Below are 21072 nucleotides of genomic sequence, written 5' to 3' on the forward strand. Positions count from 1 at the left end.
AGAATTAAGAATTGATGATTTTAGGATATGATAATGACTTTATCTTTTGGGAAAGCCTAGGATTGTTTTGAAGAGGCAATGATCTATGCTTATAATGACCTTTTTAGCATGATAAGTTAATTCTCGAAGCTATTTGGAAACATGGTAGAGATTTGAAGGGGTTAAGAAGATTTAGAGTCATTTTTCTAGACACATGGTGCATGCGCTGGTCGTTGGGTGTATTGCATTGTTGGTTGAGAAAGAGCTTGTGAGTAGGATGTAATTTGGGGAAGAGCTCTTTTTGAGGGCCTTGTGGGCCGATACTACCCTTTGACACCCTCTTGAGACGATGACATGCCTCAATGTTTATGTTTCATATTTGTATATATGGTAAAGCAAAGCGAGTGTAGAACTTACCATTTGATTGTGTTTACAGGTACACCGGGCACGTCCAGTAGACCTTGAGTGACTAAATCTGAAGCTTGAGGCATTTTGTATATCTTGGCGACGTGCAACAGGTATGGTGGCATTGCAGGCAGATCCTGGCCTAGGGCCAACTTGAATATGTGTTTTGAGGATCGTTGGATCCTATGACTTTGATGTGATTGAATGATTGTATACATGAGAATTGAATGTTTATGTGATAAGTTTGTTTTGAAAATTACTGCACAATTGCATGTGCATATGCTAGAATTGATAACTGCTTATGACAGATGAGATGGGGTAATGAGTCATGTGCCTCTGTGACCTCAACTGTGCATTAGAAAACATCCTAGAATGATAACTGCATATGACAGCTACGAGCCAATCACGGATGGAGACTACTCTTTGTGGTTTTGCTAAGTTTTGAAAGATATGATTGATGTGACAAGTGATGTGAATGTTGTAATGTTTTGTATGCATTGCATTGGCCATGATACAAATGAATGGAATCGAAGGGTAGTTGTACATGTATTGTTATGACGGCTATCTAAGAATGTTAATTATATGTGTAGCCCTTGTGTGGAAGTATGGGTGCACTCGTGGAGTGAACCAACCTCATGAGCTAGCTGGTCATTTTGTGAATGTGTTAATGTTAAGTAAGAAAAAATAAGAGATGAGAGGCCAGTGGGTTATGGCAATGTGTTTGGGAGACGTCCCGCTTTAGCCACTGGTCTCGCATGTTCGGAGCGCAAGTGGTGCAAGGCCCCATGGTAATGTTGTGTGTTGTGCTTAAAGCGTTGGGCTCCTGCCTTCCCAAATTGGGGGTCCTAGGAAAGGCTGTGTATCTCTCCTTAGAATTCACACATCTAAGGACGAGTGCTCTTCCACTGCAGCGTGAATGGATGTTAAGTAAGAAAAAATAAGAGATGAGAGGCCAGTGGGTTATGGCAATGTGTTTGGGAGACGTCCCGCTTTAGCCACTGGTCTCGCATGTTCGAAGCGCAAGTGGTGCAAGGCCACATGGTAATGTTGTGTGTTGTGCTTAGAGCGTTGGGCTCCTGCCTTCCCAAATTGGGGGTCCTAGAAAAGGCTGTGTATCTCTCCTTAAAATTCACACATCTAAGGACGAGTGCTCTTCCACTGTAGCGTGAATGGATCCATATCGATTCTGGCCACCACAGAGGTTGTCTCCCGGCTGTAGGCCGCCCACGGTGTGCACGTGCCTGTGTTTTGCACCCACAGGAACTGTTTCACTAAAGTTAATGTAAATGATAAGAATGTGAATGAAGTGAATGAAAAGGATATGGTTATGCATAGTTGCATGTTATTTGTGATTATTTCATATTTGAGCCCTTACCTTAGAGGTTTAGGGATTTTTCTTGTTTGTTATCATTCTATAAAGGCTAAGCCTTCATTGTTTTTCTTTTTCAGGTTTTGGCGGACCCGGAGTAGCAGGTTGATTAGATGGCTTCACTCACATCCTACTAGGGAGGTTTTGGGTCAACTGTAGTGTCGGAGTGTCTTGTTTTGGTTTTATTGATGTCTTGTTTTTGTTAGGTACAATACTGTGATTTTAGGGTATTTTTGTCATATGTACAGATGAACTCAAATTCTTATATAAGGAAAAGTTTGCCTCATTTTTTTGAATTGTTTGGCTCATCTCATTTTGAATTGTTGTGTCGTTGCACCTCAATCTTTTATGTTAAGAAAAAAATTTATTTTTGAGGGTCAAAAGGGTTGGGGTGTGACAGGTTAGGTCTGCAAAGACATCTTCTGATGTCAAAAACAAAGCTGAGAACACCAACGCACCTCCCAAGCCAAAGCCACATGGTTCCCTTGGCCAAGGTCAGACGAATAAATCCGTAACCGGAATCACCTTTCCTTTGATCAGAATGAGATCCTTCTCATAACAAAGTCTGCAGCTGAAGAAAAGTTCAAAACTTTGTCTGCTATCATACGGGTTTCCAATGCCGCATGTGGTTGACCTTCTTTGCCTTCCTCCTCTACTTCCTTACCAAAGGTAGCACTCAAGAGGGTGTCCTCTGTCATCACCATTTAGACCATCTGCGCCAAAAGATACTCTAGTGTCCCGGTGAAAATTGGGCTCATCAAATCACTTGTTAATGCAACTTCATCTCATCCTTGTAATTGTGGTGCCACCTCCTCCTCTGCCACTGTCTGATCTGTTGTTGCCACCCTGCGCTCCACCTCCACTAGTGCCAAAGGGACGAGCCCCAACCCCTGCTAAAGCTGAAGCTTTTGCACAAAGTTCAAGCCAATATGCACAATGGCTGATGCACATGCACATGCACTGGAACAATGGCTCTCCCCAAAGCATCATGTTCTTTTTGCAGCCTTAAAATCAATCACGCAGAGAGATATCTAAAGAGAGAAATTGCCACGCAGCCCCTTCTCATCCAAAACTAAATAGCAGAGAGAGAAGGGAAGGGTTGCCATTGTGTTGCATCAAATATGAGTGGGCGTTCGATGCATAGAATATCATCACAGCATCCTTTTCTCTCAAACAGGCAAAAACCATAGATAGAAGGGACTTACAGGCATCCATTTCAGCTCCTTTTCACCTGAAAAACTGAAACGGTAGAGCGAAGGGATCCAGGACAGCCATTGCAGCCCCCTTCATCGAACACTAGAGTTAGAGTTTTCCTTTTTCAAGATACTTAATGGGTTAATCCAGTTTTTTTATTACAAGTGGGATCCCAACTTTCCTGCTCTACATCTATTACCTCCAATCTTGGTTAAATCAATAGATGGGGCTGATCCTAACCCGCTTCTCTCTCTCTCTCTCTCAAAGTCTCTCAAAGTGGTGGGCAAGGGGGATAGCACCTAGGGGAATCGAACAAAGATGTGCCCAATATGCACCTCCTGTCCAGCCAATTACACCATACCATTTTTGCAAACAAAAAAGAGAGAGCGAGAGAGAGAGAGAGAGAGAGAGAGAGAGACCTCTTCACATAGACAAGTCACACGTGGTAAAAATAACAATGATAATTTAAAGAAAAATACCACTATCATATGTTACATACAGTAATTATACATGAGACATGCCCTTTCAAAGATGACAGCCAAAAAACGGGGTAGCAAAGAGCTGAAAAGGAATGAGTAATCTAATGGTAGAAGGTGCCGATTACAAAAGCCAAAGCAACAAAGTACAAACCGGAAATAAAGATTCCTGGCATTTCTGATCAAAAAAATACTGAAAGACTAAGCAGAAACATGGCCAGGTAGAGGATGACGCTAATTGGTATCTGGGGAGCACCGCTTCGAGCTGATGTGGCTGGTCCTGGTCCTGAAGGCATTCCACCATTACTGGTTGGTGCTATTTTTGGTGAAACTGGCGGCAAAGGTGCTTCTACAACATTAGAATCTGTAAGAGATGGCGTTGGTGCCTCAGCGGGTGGAAGTGCAAGGTTCACGCTCTGCAGCAGAACAGACAGAAGTGCACCGGGCTGAGGACTCCGGATATAAGGCGGTCTTATGGGGAGGTCATAGCATGCATTACCTGCAAGAGAAACATCGATGATGTTTTACCTAGATATTACACTCTAAAGAAATTCATAGCGCACAAATAGCAAGCAAGACAGAAAAACCAATAGTTAAATGGAAATCTCACTCAAGAATGATTTAGCTGTTGCTGGATAATCAGTAATGAGACCATCAACTCCAACACCAATAAATGCATTCATGTCCATATTCGGATCAGAAAAAAAGTCCATTGGGATGGATGTGAACTCATTATGGAAAGGGTACACATAGGCTGAGATATTTGCTTTATGCAGCTTTTGAATAACATCTGTAGACCCTGTGCTAAAAGATAATTGGTCTGTGATTATTGAGCCCTTTTGAAGAGCCACAGCATGTGCAAACTTCTTGATGTCCTCGATAGCAGAGTCCGCTACACTACCAATAACCTCATCAACCTTGTATACAAGATTGTAGCTGGTTTCCTTCTTCATCTCAACCAACACAGCACTGTCTTTGGATTGGATCATTACTTTCTGCTTTGTTTGATTATTGTAGCCAGCATCACTTAAGGCCTTATTCACAACATCAACCATGCTGATACTTCTGTTCTTTGCAAGGTAGGCAGCATTCTGCACATACATTCCACCATGTAAGATACTCTAAGATACAACAGAACTTCTCTTCTAAGACAAGCAACAGTAAAAAGAAAAAGCTTATCCATGTTCAATAATATTAATTATCACTATAACTTGCCGCCATAACCTGAAATAAACAATTAAAGATAACTCATGTATCATAAACATGTTGAGGAAGGTCATCCAACTTCAAAGCTTGCTGAAAGATGTCGGACCAAAAAAGGTTACTAAAGATGCACAAAAGACTATCGATCATTTAGCTAAGAACAAAATTGTTAACCTGCCATGCTTCAAAAATAATTCAAACATCTACAGCTTTCTACATTTATTGTGTCTCGCTGAGCCAGTTTATTCTCAGTTAAGATCCCCAAAAACTAGAACATACTAGCAGGATCATTCCAACATGAGAATGACAGCTAAAATTTTTTATTCATTGATGTAACATTAAAATCAATACAATTAATCACATATAACCAATATTCAAGTTAAAGTGAAGCCAACCAGTTACCGACCAAGGAAATTAAAGCTTCCAACATGGTGAGGGCCAACGTCATATTTTGGAGTTGTTAATGCAAGGCTGTTGACAGTTGACACAGTAGACTCCTTGCCTCTTATTAAGCCGAAATGAAATGGAGGAATCCATGCACCAGAAACAAAAACCAAGCAGCAAAGGTGCCAAGACCAAAACAGAGGTTACAGGTTAAGGTTCAACACCAACCCAAATCTTGTTGGCCTCCTACTACCTCTCAGAAATGTAAAAGCTGTACAAAAGTTAACAAATATTAAAGAGGCCTGAATGTACCAAGACGACACATTCTGGAACCTTCATCTATAACAACTCTGCCTAATCATATACTGAGCTCGGGCTCCTAATTTAATGGACCTCAACCTTGCCCCATAACAGGTTGGGTTTTAGCTTTAAAAAGGTTAAAAACCAAGACAAACAATCAGTTAACCAGCGACTTTATAAGTCCTATAATCACAATCTTCAATATGAGACTAAACTTTCATAATGGGGTGTCACATCCTTAACCAGGCTCACCAATCAGCATTGTTAACCATAGACCCAAATTCATCTCATAAGGGCCCAGCTGCTATAAAAAAATCATCAATGAGCTCCAGTGCAATCAAACATATCATGCACCTTTCGACAACCTGTGGAATCTTGATAGACCCATCACCCCCTACAATGACCATGGAAACAATAAGTCCCTCTTCCCCCCCACCCTACCCCCCCTCCCCTTTCTCCTGAAACACTTCACCAGCAAGATGAATGGAGATCATATAAACTCTCAAACATGAATTGCACGTCAACAACTCACCACCCACAATGAAAAATGAGAGTCCTGACTTCACCACCTAAGTTTTAAACTTACAAGAATTCCATCTTATTGCAAGGATCTTGAGAAAAAGAGCCTTTTCCACCCAATATTTTTTACCATAATATCCCATTCAAAAAGGACCTAAAAATTGCATTTCTTCCTACCAAACTGCAACTATATGGTAGTTGGATCCCCATGAACTGAAGATTCCCATCCATGGGTAATGCATATATTCAACGAAGTATTGCCTCCTACTCCTATCCACCATAGGCCATCCACATCTCCTTGCCATGAACAAGCCCCAAGCTTGTCTCTCTACTTTTTGTCAAAACCTCAAGGCCTTGACCACTTCACTGGGGAAGCTTGACATTCTCCTTCTTGTTAGCGTATGGAGATCGAGTCTGTTCAGACCCGATCCATTCTCCTTATATCCACACGCCTAAAGTTACTAGGCGGTGGCTCTCTTGTAATATTTTATTATTTTATGTACAAATCTGTTGTAAGCTATTAGGGTTATTCTTTTAAATTAAAAGATTAAGAAACGCAGGGCTGTGTTCAGCCGGCTGCTTCCCTTTTCCTCCATCGTCTTCTTTCATCTTCTCCTCTCAATATATCTGTTTTGCATACGGAGAGACGAATACTTTGTGAAGATTCTTACATGGTATCAAAGCCAGGTTGCATTGTCCTCCGGTGAATGATTTCAGTTTGATGTGATTAGCCCTAAATTCTTTCTTTTCTGGCGTGGTCATCCCTCTTTTCAGTTTCTGCCCTAAATCTTGCGTGATTTGCCCTAATCGTTTTGCCCTAATTTCCTCATCGTTTTGCCCTAATTTCTGTCGTTGCCCTAAATCAATTATGGATCAGCCGACTCCCTTTCTTCTATCTTCTAGCTTTCTCTCCCAACTTATTTCTCAAAAGCTGAATCATAGTAACTAATTGACTTGGAAACGTCAAATAGTTCCTTTTATTAAATGTCATAGACTCTACGGGCATATCGATGGGACCACTCCAGCACCTCCTATGTATATTGACCGTGAAGTGAAGAAGACTGTAGTGGGAGATCAAGCTACTGGGGCTGCGGCTGTGAGTGAAATCAGATTTGAATATGAAACCATTACTGAAAATAATCCTGAGTATGAAGTTTGGCTGGCTCACGACCAGTCCCTTGTTGCCTATATTACTTCTACTTTGTCAGAGGAAGTGTCGGGAGGTATTGATGATGATTTAACAGCCCTAGAGTTGTGGTCTACCCTTGCCACCACGTATTCTCAAGTATCTGAGGCACGTTTTCTGCAGTTAAGAAGGCAATTTCAGGACATCAAGCGTGGGACGCGTACGGTCTTGGAATATTTGAATGAAACTAAAAGTGTAAGTGATCAACTTGCTGCCATTGGGCATCCCGTCAGCGACAAGGACAAAGTGCAACAAGCCTTGAGTGGACTGGGAACAGATTTTGATATTTTTCTGCACAGCCTTGGAAGTCCTACCTGTTCTTCCATCTTTCGAAGATCTCAAGGCTAAGTTATTCCAACACGAAGCTAGCCGTGTTCAGCGATAGAATTTGATTCCTTCCAACAGTCACAATGTACTGATCACAGGGACACATGCATTGCAAGGGAATCGCACTCGTACTTGGATTCCTCAGGTGGGAATGGGAAGAGGGATTCTCCCAACACCACAGGGCATGAACAGTACTTCTACCACATCTAGAAGGGTTCCGACTTGTTTCTATTGCAACAAGAGGGGGCATGTAAAGTCAGAATGTTGGCACAATCCGCAGAACAAAAATAATCAGATTAGACGTGAGAACAAGGCAGCAGCAGGGTCAGCTTCATCATCATCTGGATCTAATGTTTCAGCAGACGTACAACAACTCCTCATGACAGCCCTGTCTAAGCTTCATTTAAAACAAAACGAGCAAGGAGAATGGTATGTGGACTCTGGAGCAGCAGCTCATGTTACTGGTGACGCAGGTAATCTCTCTAGTGCTCTCCCTTATTTAGATAAACACTCAGTTGTCACGGGAGATGGTTCCCATCACACAATATCACACCTTGGAAATGTACAAATTTGTATGGGCTCTTCTTTGATTCCATTAAAGAATGTTCTTGTTGTTCCAAGTGTTAAGAAAAATATTATTTCAGTGTCCAAGCTTATTGATGATACTCAGTCCTTTGTTGAATTCACACCCTCTTCTATTTATGTCAAGGATGCTCGAACCAAGAAGACATTCGCTGAGGGCGCTCGCAAAGGAGATATGTATGTCCTTGAAGGAGCTCCACAGATGTCAAAACCTCACCCTTCTGATTCATGTTTTCCAAGTCATAGTGAAGTCAATGTCACAGAGTATAATAAGCCATCCATTTGGCATGGTCGGTTAGCTTGTTGTAGTCAGTCTTTTGTTCGAAGTCTTGTTGCAGACGGGGCTCTTAGATAAGTCCAGTCTGAGTTCTGTCAGTGAGTCCAGCATGTGCTCGAGTTGTCATATCTGTAAGAGTCATGCCCTTCCTTTTCAATTAATAAATAAAAGAGCTTCAAAGGTTTTTGACACCATATATTCTGATGTTTGGGGGCCTGCTCCAGTTCCTTCTTCTTCTGGGAGTAGATACTATGTCATTTTTGTTGATTCATATTCCCGATATACTTGGATCCATTTCATGAAACACAAATCAGAAGTTTTTCGCTTATTCACTCAATTTCATGCCTTGGTTCGAAATAAATACTCCAGTAATATTGTGCATTTTCAATATGATGGTGGTGGTGAATTTATTTCTAATGAATTTACTGAGTCCTTACTAGATAATGGGATCACTAGACAAATTTCATGTCAGCATACACCTCAGCAAAACGGAATTGCTGAAAGGAAACATATGCATGATGCATGAAACAGACTTACATATGACATTGTGGACTGAGGCTTTCCATACGGCTATACATGTTATAAATCGATTGCCATTGGCTCTGCTTGATGGAAAATCACCATTTTTTCTTTTACACCAAGAACAGCCACGCTATGAGGAGTTGCGTGTTTTTGAATGTGTGTGCTATGTGCATGTTGATGTTTCCTTGCGAAACAAATTTCAAGATCGTGTTGTTTTATGCAGATTTATAGGGTATGCAGAAAATTACAAGGGTTATAGGTGTTACAACCCTAAAACTGGACGTGTACATATTTCACGGCATGTTGTCTTTGATGAAAACAGGTTACAGGATCCCAAGGCTACTTCTGTGACACTCAAGGACAAAAATGAAGTTTATGATACTTGGCTTCATACTGAAATCTTAAGACAAGGGGCAGAAATGTTGACTGAGCACAATGAACAAGTTGTTAATGAGCCCGAGACATTTGTAAGTAGTTCCTTGAGCAGCACTACTTCCTTGGACAGCAAGCCTTCATCTTCTCAGCCCAATGAGCCACCTGTACATAATCGGTTCTCAGGCCTGGTGTATTCTAGGCGATCAGTTCCTACTGCAGTTCCACGCCAATCACAACACGTGCGACATCCTATTGATAGATGGGTGAGGTATAACAATTTTTCTTTGGATTTTCAGTTGTTTATGACAGAAGTCAGCAAAAAGGTGGAACCAACATCTTATCACAATGCGAGTAAGGAAAAATGTTGGGTTGAAGCTATGAATGAGGAAATGGCAGCCTTCCATGAATGTCAGACTTGGCAAATTGTCTCTCGTCCATCTGATAAGAATGTTGTGGGATCCAAATGGGTTTATAAACTGAAATATAAGCCAGATGGTAGCATTGATCGGTATAAAGCACGACTTGTGGCGCGCGGTTTCACTCAGCAGTATGGGGAAGATTATGATGAAACATTCAGTCCAGTCATCAAGATGGGAACAATCCGTGTGATTATTTCTCTTGCAGTCTCGTATGGATGGCATCTCTATCAGTTAGATGTCAAAAATGCTTTTCTTCATTGAATTCTTAAGGAAGAAGTATACATGGAGCAACCTCCCGGCTACACTACTCATGATTTTCAAAAATGGGTTTGCAAATTACAAAAGTCTCTATATGGGTTGAAGCAAGCTTCTACGTCATGGTTTGATCGTTTTTCTCATCATATACAACAAGTTGGTTTTCTCCGAAGCTCTCTCGATCACTCTTTGTTTATCTATCGTACTGGAGAAGCTACCACCTGGTTACTTATCTATGTTGATGATATTGTAATAACTGAGAATTCTTCTTCACATATATCTTATGTTAAAGGTATGTTGAAGCAAGCATTCAAGATGAAGGATCTGGGAGAATTACGATATTTTTTGGGTGTTGAACTTGACAGGACAAATGATAGTTTGACTCTTACACAGCACAAGTATACCCTTGATGTTTTGGACAGGGCAGGTATGACTAATTGCAAACCCATCACTACCCCCAGTGTTCTGAATACTAAATTGACTGCATCTGATAGCACTACTGCATATTCCAATCCCACATTCTATCGCAGCATTGTTGACTAATTGCAAACCCATCACTACCCCAGTGTTCTGAATACTAAATTGACTGCATCTGATAGCACTGTTGCATATTCCAATCCCACATTCTATCGCAGCATTGTTGGTATGTTACAATACCTTACCTTTACTCGCCCAGACATAGTATATGTTGTAAATAAATCAGATCTCTCAGTTCATGCATGCACCCACTGAAAGACATATGGATGCCGCTAAGCGGATTCTACGGTATCTCAAAGCTACTCTTGGAGATGGACTAGTCTACACGAAATGTTCCAATGTTTCTCTTGGACATAGCATATATACATATACTGATGTCGACTGGGGAGGCGATCCCGATGACCGACGATCAGTTTAAGGTTTCTGTCTCTTTCTTGATTCTAATCTCATTTGTTGGAGCAGTAAAAAGCAGCGTGCTGTTGCACGATCTAGCACTGAGGCAGAGTATAGAGCAATGGCTGCAGGGACGGCTGAAGCGTCGTGGTTACGTGATTTACTTAGGGAGCTCAATCTTCCTATTGTTCGGTCATCATTACTATGTGACAATCAAAGTGCGATAAAAATTGCTTTCAATCCCATTTTGCATAATCGCACCAAACATATAGAGATTGATCAACATTTCATTCGTCAGAAGGTTGAAGAAGCTGAGATCTTGCCTACTTATATATCCACCAATGAACAGATAGTTGATCTTTTTACCAAAGGTCTCACAGGGCAGCATTTTTGGGATTTGAAGAACAAGTTGTGCATGATCAAATCTCATGTATAACTTGAGGGAAGCTGTTAGCGTATGGGGATCGGGTCTGTTCAGACCCGATCCATTCTCCTTATATCCACACGCCTAAAGTTACTAGGCGGTGGCTTTCTTGTAATATTTTATTATTTTATGTACAAATCTGTTGTAAGCTATTAGGGTTATTCTTTTAAATTAAAAGATTAAGAAACGCAGGGCTGTGTTTAGCCGACTGCTTCCCTTTTCCTCCATTGTCTTCTTTCATCTTCTCCTCTCAATATATCTGTTTTGCATACGGAGAGACGAATACTTTGTGAAGATTCTTACACTTTCAGTCTAAATTTAACAACTTTTTCCAACAAACCTGAATATCTCTCAAAACCAGATCATAGATTTTCCCCTAACATCCTCAATTAGAATTAGAAGCCTACCTGTCCATCCATGAGCACAAAACTTAACAATCCCATCCTTTGCCTCCCAACCTAGCCAGGCTGCCACACTACACCAAGCGCCATAGCTTTTCCAGATGGCCAAGTCAAAGCTTTTAGAATGTTCTACGCACAAGCTGTTACACAGTGCGGGTATTTCCTTCTAACCAACTCAGGGAAGAGGCTATGTTGAGTCCATAACCAACCAGCTCAAGTACAAAATATTGCTATAACTAGTATTCCCCAACTCATGAAGCTCAATGCCTCCACAAGTTGTGTGAATGAGGTGAAGCTATTAGATTTGGAGAAGACCACGACAATCTATGCTAGCTGAAAGATAGAGTATAGGAAGACACAGTTGCTTGAGAATCAAAACCTAAAATTGATTGCCTAATGGCGCAAGGCCTGATTGCACTCTATTTATAATTAGGTTACACAGAAGTATCTGGGTCAATAATAACCCTGTACATATTACATAAATTAGATACAATCAATACCCATATTGTAGAAAACTAAGTTGCTTGTAACTCTGGATCCAGGTTTAATGCCTCTTAATAGCCTCCTTTAAATTGTAAATAATCAGGTACCATGCACAATTTGACCCTTTAGATACCAAAAACTCTGTCAAGTAAGGTTTCAACCTTCTGCAAATAAAATATTGATATATTTCAATGTGCTTGTGCAACTATAAACTGGATTAAAGGAAATATTTATGGCAGTTTGATGAATAACTGTAGTGACATTCATATGGACTCTTCTAGTTCACTCACCAAATGTCTGATCCATGTGTCCACAACTGTGACAGCAACCATTGTTTTATATTTTGCTTCAATACTTGATATATTTGTTTTCAACTGCTCAAGATATGAAGTTCTGATCAAGACAACTATAATAACCTGTAATCAACCTCCTTTGATCTTAATTTTTCTGCTCAGTCTTCAACCGTATGAGTAATAATCTCGTGTTAGTTGCTATCTATCCAATGCTTTCATTAGAAGATCCAATCTCCAATTGTTTCTTTCAAGTATCTCAATTTTTTTTTTCACAACATTCATGTGACCAGTGATAGAAATCTAGCACAATATCTGTAACCAGAAAACAGTACTCACGCAGGAAGATAGAGAGAGAGAGAGAGAGAGAGAGAATGAAAACAAGAAGAAAATGAGGAGAAGAAGCCGTAGCCAAAATGGTTTGCACGGCCTCTATTTATAATCCCATTTCAAGAATTCTAAGAGTCTCCAATCGTAGAATCCTAGGAGATTTCACAAGCTCCAAAGACATTAATTACATCATAGAAACCTAAGAGACTTCACATATTACAAGGATATTAACTACAACATAGAATCCTAAGAGACTTCACATATAACAAGGATATTAACTACAACATAGAATCCTAGGAGACTCTTCACATGTTACAAGGACATTAAATATCTTAACACATTCTACAAGGAGGTGGAATCCGAAGAAACTCCTCTTCAACGTGCTGGTAAAGGATTTATATTTTAACACCCTCCCTCAAGTTGTGCATGGTTTTGCACCATGTACAACTTGCCTTTTAGAAACTAGAATCGTTCCTTTGTTAATCCTTTTGTAAATAAGTCAGCAACTTGTTCATCTGTACGAACATAAATAGGCTGAATCTCCTTGTCTTCCACCTTTTGTTTAACAAAGTGTTGATCAATCTCAATGTGTTTTGTTCGACCATGTTGTACGGGATTAAAGGCAATGTTAATAGTGCTTTGATTATCGCACATTAACATTGATGTTTTAATCTTTTCTCCAATGTCTTCTAGCAAATGTCTAACCCATGTAACTTCAGCAGTACCTGCAGCCATGCATCTGTATTCAGCTTCAGTGCTGGATCTTGCTACTGCCTTTTGCTTTCGACAAGTCCAAGACACAAGATTACGTCCAATGAAAATACAAAAACCAGAAATGGACTTTCTTTGATCGGGATCTCCAGCCCAATCTGCATCTGTGAATGTCATAAGTTAATGTCCAGTAGTTATATTTTCACTCTTACCATAAACTAAGTCATCTCCTGTTGTCCCTTTAAGATATCTTAATATTCTTTTGACAGCATCCATGTGAGTATCTCTAGGTGCCTGCATAAATTGAGATACTTGATTCACAGCATTTATAATATCTGGTCTAGTAAATGTAAGATATTGAAGTGCCCCAACAATACTTCGATATTGCGTAGAATCTTCATATAACTCCCCATCTTGAGCACTTAGTCTTTGATTTAGAACACTAGGAATTCCAACAGGCTTACAATCAGACATACCTGACTTTTTCAGTAGATCCAACGTGTATTTCTGTTGTGTCAATGTGAGGCGATTATTGTGCCTATCAATCTCCACTCCACCAAGCTCTTTCATTTTGAAGTTTTGCATCATCAAAACTTTAGCTTCTTCTATGTATTTTTCTGAATTGCCTGTGATAACAATATCATCAACATATATAAGAAGTAAAGTAAATATGTTTTCCTTTCGATAAATGAAAAGAGAGTGATCTAGAGGACATCTCCGAAAACCACATTCTTGAATCTTGCAGGAGAAACTGTCAAACCAAGAACGTGAGGCCTGTTTAAGTCCATAAATAGATTTTCTTAGTTTGCAAACCCATACATGAGAGTCTCCTTTCGTGTATCCTGGAGGTTGTTCCATATATACTTCCTCCCTTAAATCACCATGAAGAAAAGCATTCTTCACGTCCATTTGATGCAGTCTCCATCCATATTCAAATGCCAATGACATAATCACGCGAATTGTTCCCATTTTTATCACACGGCTGAATGTCTCATCATAATCTTCTCCATATTGTTGTGTAAACCCTTTTGCTACTAACCTTGCTTTGTGTCTTTCTATGTTGCCGTCAGGTTTGTATTTAATTTTGTATACCCATTTGGAGCCCACTACATTCTTTTCGTGTGGCCTCGGAACGATCTCCCATGTTCCACATTCATGCAAGGCATCCATTTCTTCTTTCATAACATTTCTCCAATGATGTGATTTTGATGCTTGATCAAATGAAGTAGGTTCTTCCTCCTTGCCAACTTTTGCCATGAATAACTAAAAATCAAGTGATAAAGAATCATAGCTAACCCACCTGTGAATGGGATGACGAATGCGTTGGGATCTTCTAAGGTGGGGCATGTTGTCTTCTTCACTGTGAGCATCTCTGTCCCTTAGTCGTCGACTGTAGATAAGACCCGAATACCGATGTGCATCGTTGCTCTGTTCTTCATTATTGCTTTCGTGTTGGATCTTCTTGATTTTCACTTTGAGTCATATCCGACGGTTGTATTACTCTCTCTGGATCTTCATTTTGAGGCACATCATTTTCTATAACAGGATCTGCATTGAATAACTGTGTACTGGTCCAGGGATCATAAGATTCAATGGTCATAGGCATTTCATTTGTATTATCAAAACTATGTTCATCAAAAATGACATTTCTTGAAGTTTTGATACGTTTAGTTGTTGGATCATAGCATCGAAAACCTTTATATTCATCAGCATATCCAACAAATCTACATTGAATAGCTTTGTCTTGAAACTTGTTCCTCAAGGCAGCATCAATGTGAACATAGCATACACAACCAAAAACCTTCAAGTTATTGTAATCAGGTTGTTTGCCTAAGAGTGTAAAATATGGCGATTTAGACATCAAGAATGTCATAGGCAAACAATTTATTATGTATACAGCAGTATGGAAGGCTTCAGTCCACAAGGAAATGGGCACATTAGTATCATGCATCATGCTCATGGCGCTTTCAACTATATGTCGATGTTTCCGCTCAACTACACCATTTTGTTGTGGTGTGTAAGGGCAGAAAATTTGTCTAGTTATCCCTTTTTCATGTAGAAATTCAATAGAATCAAGCGAGGAATATTCTCCCCCTCCATCACATTGAAAATGCACCACATTGGATGAAAATTTAGTTTGAATCATGGCATAGAAGTTTCGAAATATGTGGGGTACTTCTGATTTGTGTTTCATGAAGTAAATCCAGGTGAAACGTGAGTAAGAGTCAATGAATAAGACATAATATCTTGACCAAGACATGGAATCAATAGGGGCTGGCCCCCATACTTCAAAAAAAAATAGTTTCAAAAGGTTTGGAAGCCTTTTGACTTATATTATGGAAAGGTAAAACATGACTCTTACAAAGTCCACAACTTGAACATTTTTTGACACTTGAAGTAAGAGGTAAACTTGATCTTGGAATGAGACTATCTGTGACAAGTTTTTCAATGAAATGTCGACCACAGTGTCCTAGTCGACTATGCCACAAATCAGACTCCAAAAATTGGTTAGGGCCCCTTACTTTTGATTGGAAATGGCAAGAACTTGGCACTGATGACGCATTATGAGAAAGAGAAAATGTCTTCAATCCTATATCAAAAGTGGATGAATCATTGGGTAGACATTCCTTGAGGACGTACATATTCCCTTGACGCTCCCCTCTAGCGAACATTTTCTTCGTTTGGAGGTCCTTGACATAGACAAAAGAAGGTGTGAATTCAACAGAAGAGCTTGTATCATCAATGAGTTTAGAAATGGATATGATGTTCTTTTTGATATTGGGAGCAAGAACAACATTAGACAGTGATAGAGACGAGGATGACAATGGAATATGTGCATTTCCAATATGTGTAATGGGATGAGATTTTCCATCACCTGTTATAATGCAACTTCTACCGTAATGAGGGGATAAGTTAGTCAATTTACCTGCATTTCATGTCTCATGGGTAGCTGCACCTGAATCCAAGAATCATTCTCCCTGCTCATTTTGCTTTATAGTCATCTTTGAGAATGCGGTCATCAATAGTTGTTGCATATCTTCAGCGGTGGATTTAGAACTTTGTCCTCCTTGTTTATAATCATGTCTTACCCCTTTGTTTTTATTTTGAGGATTAAACCAACATTGTGCCTTCATGCGTCCTTTCTTGTTGCACTGAAAACAAATTGGTACTTTTCTTGAAGTATCCAAAGGAGACATACCTTGGTTATGTGGTGTTGGTAGAATGCCACGACCACCATGGTTGGAGTTCCCATGACTCTTACCAAGCTTTACATTCATAGCCAACACATTTTGGGAGTTCCCTTGATCAGTCCTTTCAATGACTCTTTCATATTCATTTCATGTTGGAGAAGTTTACCTTGTAATTCGTTGAAGGAAGGCAAAACAGGAAGGACCTCAAGAGCTGTAATAAAAGCATGATAATCATGCCCAAGTCCATTCAAGGTTTGCTGCACCTTTTCCTTATCAGAAATGTTATTCTCTGAGGTAGCAAGTTGGTCTACGACGGCCTTAATATGCCCCAAATAATCCATGATAGACGTTGAACCTTTGCTCAAATTCTGAAATTCTTTCTTTAAGTACATAATTCAAGCTTCTGATATTTGGGAAAAGGTATCAGCAAGGGTTTCCCATAATTCTTCTGCAGTACAATCATCAGAAACTGAAAGTAACACTTGTTGAGATAAAGTGGACAAAATATACGCAACCAGACTTTGATCATGTCTCATCCACATAGCATGTTCAGGATTGCTGTCTTCATGAACAATAATAACTTCTCCTCCCTCATTTTTTATTTCCTGTAAAACGGATATTGGTGGAGCCTTTGTTGAACCATCGAGATGTCCAAAGAGGCCTTGACTTCTTATGAAAGGCATGATTTGCCTTTTCCAGATCAGATAATTCTCATGGTTGAGTTTTTCGGTAATAAGGTGATGAAGAAAACTTGAGAACATGCCAGAATGCGAAAGGTTTTCCATGACAGCAGAAAGGAATGGTATATAGGTAGAAGATGAGAGGGAAAGAAGACACGATATAACAAGATGTGTCCTTGGATAAGCAAGAAGAAAAAGGAACAAGAATTGCGCAAGAGAAAAGTAAATTCAGGATAGAGACAAGATGAGAAAAGAGTTCTAACCAGATCAGACTTGTTTGGGCATTTCGTTTGGTAGAGATAACGTAACCTGGCGCTCTGATACCATGATAGAAATCTAGCACCAATATCTGTAACCAGAAAACAGTACTCACGCAGGAAGATAGAGAGAGAGAGAGAGAGAGAGAGAGAGAGAGAATGAAAACAAGAAGAAACTGAGGAGAAGAAGCCGTAGCCAAAATGGTTTGCACGGCCTCTATTTATAATCTCATTTCCAGAATTCTAAGAGTCTCCAATCGTAGAATCCTAGGAGATTTCACAAGCTCCAAGGACATTAATTACATCATAGAAACCTAAGAGACTTCACATATTACAAGGATATTAACTACAACATAGAATCTTAGGAGACTTCACATATAACAAGGATATTAACTACAACATAGAATCCTAGGAGACTCTTCACATGTTACAAGGACATTAAATATCTTAACACATTCTACAAGGAGGTGGAATCCGAAGAGACTCCTCTTCAACGTGCTGGTGAAGGATTTATATTTTAACAACCAGTTCTTGTTTCATGCAGAAACTGGGATACTTAACTGTCAGAATACTATGGTCAAACGTGGTAGTTACAGCCCTCTCAGCTACCTTGTTCCTTCTTGAATCATTACTGTCCTGTAAGTTTTCACCCAATTACACACCCTTACAGAGAGATTTATGAGAAAAAAAATACTCACGGTTGATGTTATCATCACACTAGTTACTAGGGTTTTCATTTCAACCCTTATCTACATGTGCAGTTATTGGGGTGGATCTGGAAAATATTAGACCCGACCCGACCCAACCTTACTTACAGCTACCATTGCCCCTCCCCTGGATAAACACCTTTTCCTCAAGGTGTGAAAGAGGGAAATACTGTAGCAGCTGAGAAGAGTCTTCTTATGTGGGGTCAATAGGGTCTTCGGGTGGCCATTCAACCAACAATTGTGTAGGAGAATGTTTGGCTCCCATCACTGATCACCTCCTAAGCACCTGAAATGGAATCAACCCATGTTGTGTACTGCTGAGTAGAGATAATACAGCAGTGGATAAAGCTTAATGTTTATAGTGGGGTTTCAAATAAGAAACATGAAAACCGGGTGAATGCTGTAATCATCAGGGAGCTGAAGTGCCATACTTGTATGCGATATTTCCAATGCATGCCAATATTGGAGAAGGGCCAGCATACCTTGCTGACAGCTTATGACACCTGTGATCGAAGTCACACGGGTGCGGGTGTGATACGGGTGCGGATACGGGTACGGACACGGCAAGTTGTTTAAGTAAACTCAAGCACCAGCTTGATACTCCCTGTCTCTTAGGCGTTTATTGTGCTGCCCGATCAGGAAACTTTGGGCAGCAGCTAGGCAAGCCTTGATTATTCCTAACGTTGTGTCCTTGCTGACTACTTCATTCGGCTGGTTTGAATGTGGACTGAACAAATATACAATTCTGACAGTCCATAGATCTGAACTGAAAAGAGCTCCAGCCTCTTTCTAATGTCTTGCACAACAGGAGAGACATGATGCACTTCCTTTAATCTGGCCAATATATTTGCTATGGCTATAATCAAAGTATAAAACTGAAATGCATCCTCCACTTGTCTTCCCCCTCAAATCTATGGAATAAACCATCAGCCACTATATTTTCCTTCCCTCTCAAATATTTAATTTTGTTGTACAGGACTGAGGTCCTTCTGTTACATGCAATATCTTAAGCTGTTATGATCAGTTTGCGCTCAAAATTTCTTTCCTATTAAGTAATGGTGCCACTTTTGAATTGCCATAACCATGGCCATAAGTTCACATTTATAGCCAGATTTCTCCTTCAATCCTTCCCCCTTGGCATGACTAAAAAATTCAGTCGGATTTTTGCCTTGGCTTAGGACAGCCCCCATGCCCGCTTCCGAAGCATCTATCTGCACTAAGCAGGGTTGGTTAAGATCAACTAATGAAGGACTGGGGCACTGGCTGCTTTAAGTTGGGCAAAGACCTTCACACATTCATCAGTCCACCTAAACTGATTTTTCTTCAACATACGAGTCAATGGCACTGCAATCAACCCAAAATGCTTAACAAATTGGTAGAAATACCCTACTACCCCCAACAGATGCTCTTAACCCTCGAAGTCTCTTGGGCATTTCCCACTCATCGATGGCTGCTATCTTATTCATCTCCATTGAACCCCTTCTGTAGCTATTATGTGCCCTAGGTATGTTACGTGGTGGCTGCCAATTATGCGCTTTTAAGCCTTAGCATGCACTTTGTTGGAGCGCAATGGTCTCCTCAAGTGTTCACGATGCTTTGCCTCATCTTGACTGTAAATTAAAATATCATTGAACAAGACTCAAACAAACCTGTACATGTATAGATGAAAAATATCATTTATCGACACTTGGAACATGGTTGGGGCATTCGTCAACTCAAAGGGCATAACCTGAACTTCACAATGGCCTTCATGAGTTTGAAATGTTGTTTTACGTGTATCCTATGGGGCCATCCTGATCTGACAGTACCCTATTTTCAAGTCTAATTCAGAAAATACTACTGCCGTATGCAGTTCATCGGTCAGCCCTTCAATGACAGGAATGGAATTTCTATCGTTAACTATAACAGCATTGACAGATCACTAGTCCAACCATGCCTCGTGTTTCTTTTTTACCAATAACACAGGTTAGGAATAAGGGCTTCCACTCAGTTGTATGACTCCTTGTAACATGTCCATAATTAGCTTTCCAATTTCCTGCTCTTGAGTATAGCTGTACCGATAAGGCTCCAATTTCACAGGCTTTGCTTCTAGTTCGTTGTCGAGCTGATGGTCAAGTTTGCTTATTAGAGGAAGTCCTTTTGGAGTCTCAAACACATCTGCAAACTCAGCAAGAATAGGATGCAGGCTGTTCACCATACTACTGCTGATTTGGTTTTTATTCAGCAGTCCCCTGCATCAACAGTCATAAGTAATAAATGCAGGCTTTCAGAAAAGACCTTAAAGCTTACCAGTTTGTCATTCCTCACCTGTGGAAACAGTTTCATGTTGCCTGTATACTTCCCCCTTTCTTGTTCTTAAATCTCATCTTCATCCTCAAAAAATCCCATTCTGTACTCCCTAGCTATTTTAACCACCGGATGCCCAAAAACTAAACCAGCCCCACCCATGGATAATGCACATAATCCAACCAGAAAGTGCTGACCCTGTATGTCCACTACTTCCGGATACTTGCATCTGCAAACCAGTGAGCTGTCATTGCCCACCACAACCCTGAACTCCTGTCGGTCCACCATTGTACAGCCGCAAGCCTTTGTCATCTTCTCACAAATGACATTGTGAGTGGACCCCATGCCCGCTAATGTGTTAACTCTGCACCCTTTCACCTTACCCTTAACACTCATAAGTCATAACCTGGAGTACATTATCCCCAGCCAGGGCAGGTAAGGATATTTCTAGTGCCATTTCCTTCCCATCCTCCTCGCTCACTCTGACATCATCTTCTTCCTCTTAGCTATCTTCTTCTTCCCCCACCTCATCGACCAAATACATGTGCAACTTCTTGCACATGTCCAAGCATCGATTTTTCATTGCACTGAAAACACATGCCCCCTCCTCTTTTCCTTAATCTGCTCTGGATTTAATTTTTTGATCAAAACCTGCCTCCCATCTAACCCC

At 40.3% G+C, this 21072-nt stretch overlaps 1 protein-coding gene across 1 annotated transcript in view; it reads right to left on the reverse strand.

The window, feature by feature from the left end:
* Positions 1-3390: 3390 nt before the first annotated feature.
* The window catches only part of LOC116259052 (glycerophosphodiester phosphodiesterase GDPDL3-like), a 41251-nt gene continuing 23569 nt past the window's right edge, over positions 3391-21072 (reverse strand). The window contains exons 8-9 of the mRNA XM_031636652.2: positions 4034-4514; positions 3391-3922 (exon numbers count right to left, since the gene is read on the reverse strand). Of these exons, the coding sequence (XP_031492512.1) occupies positions 3606-3922; positions 4034-4514 (798 nt within the window). The 3' untranslated portion in view covers positions 3391-3605. The remainder of the gene's footprint in view (positions 3923-4033; positions 4515-21072) is intronic.

The sequence above is a fragment of the Nymphaea colorata genome, chromosome 8 (assembly GCF_008831285.2).
Source record: "Nymphaea colorata isolate Beijing-Zhang1983 chromosome 8, ASM883128v2, whole genome shotgun sequence".
Classification (NCBI taxonomy): Eukaryota; Viridiplantae; Streptophyta; class Magnoliopsida; order Nymphaeales; family Nymphaeaceae; genus Nymphaea; species Nymphaea colorata.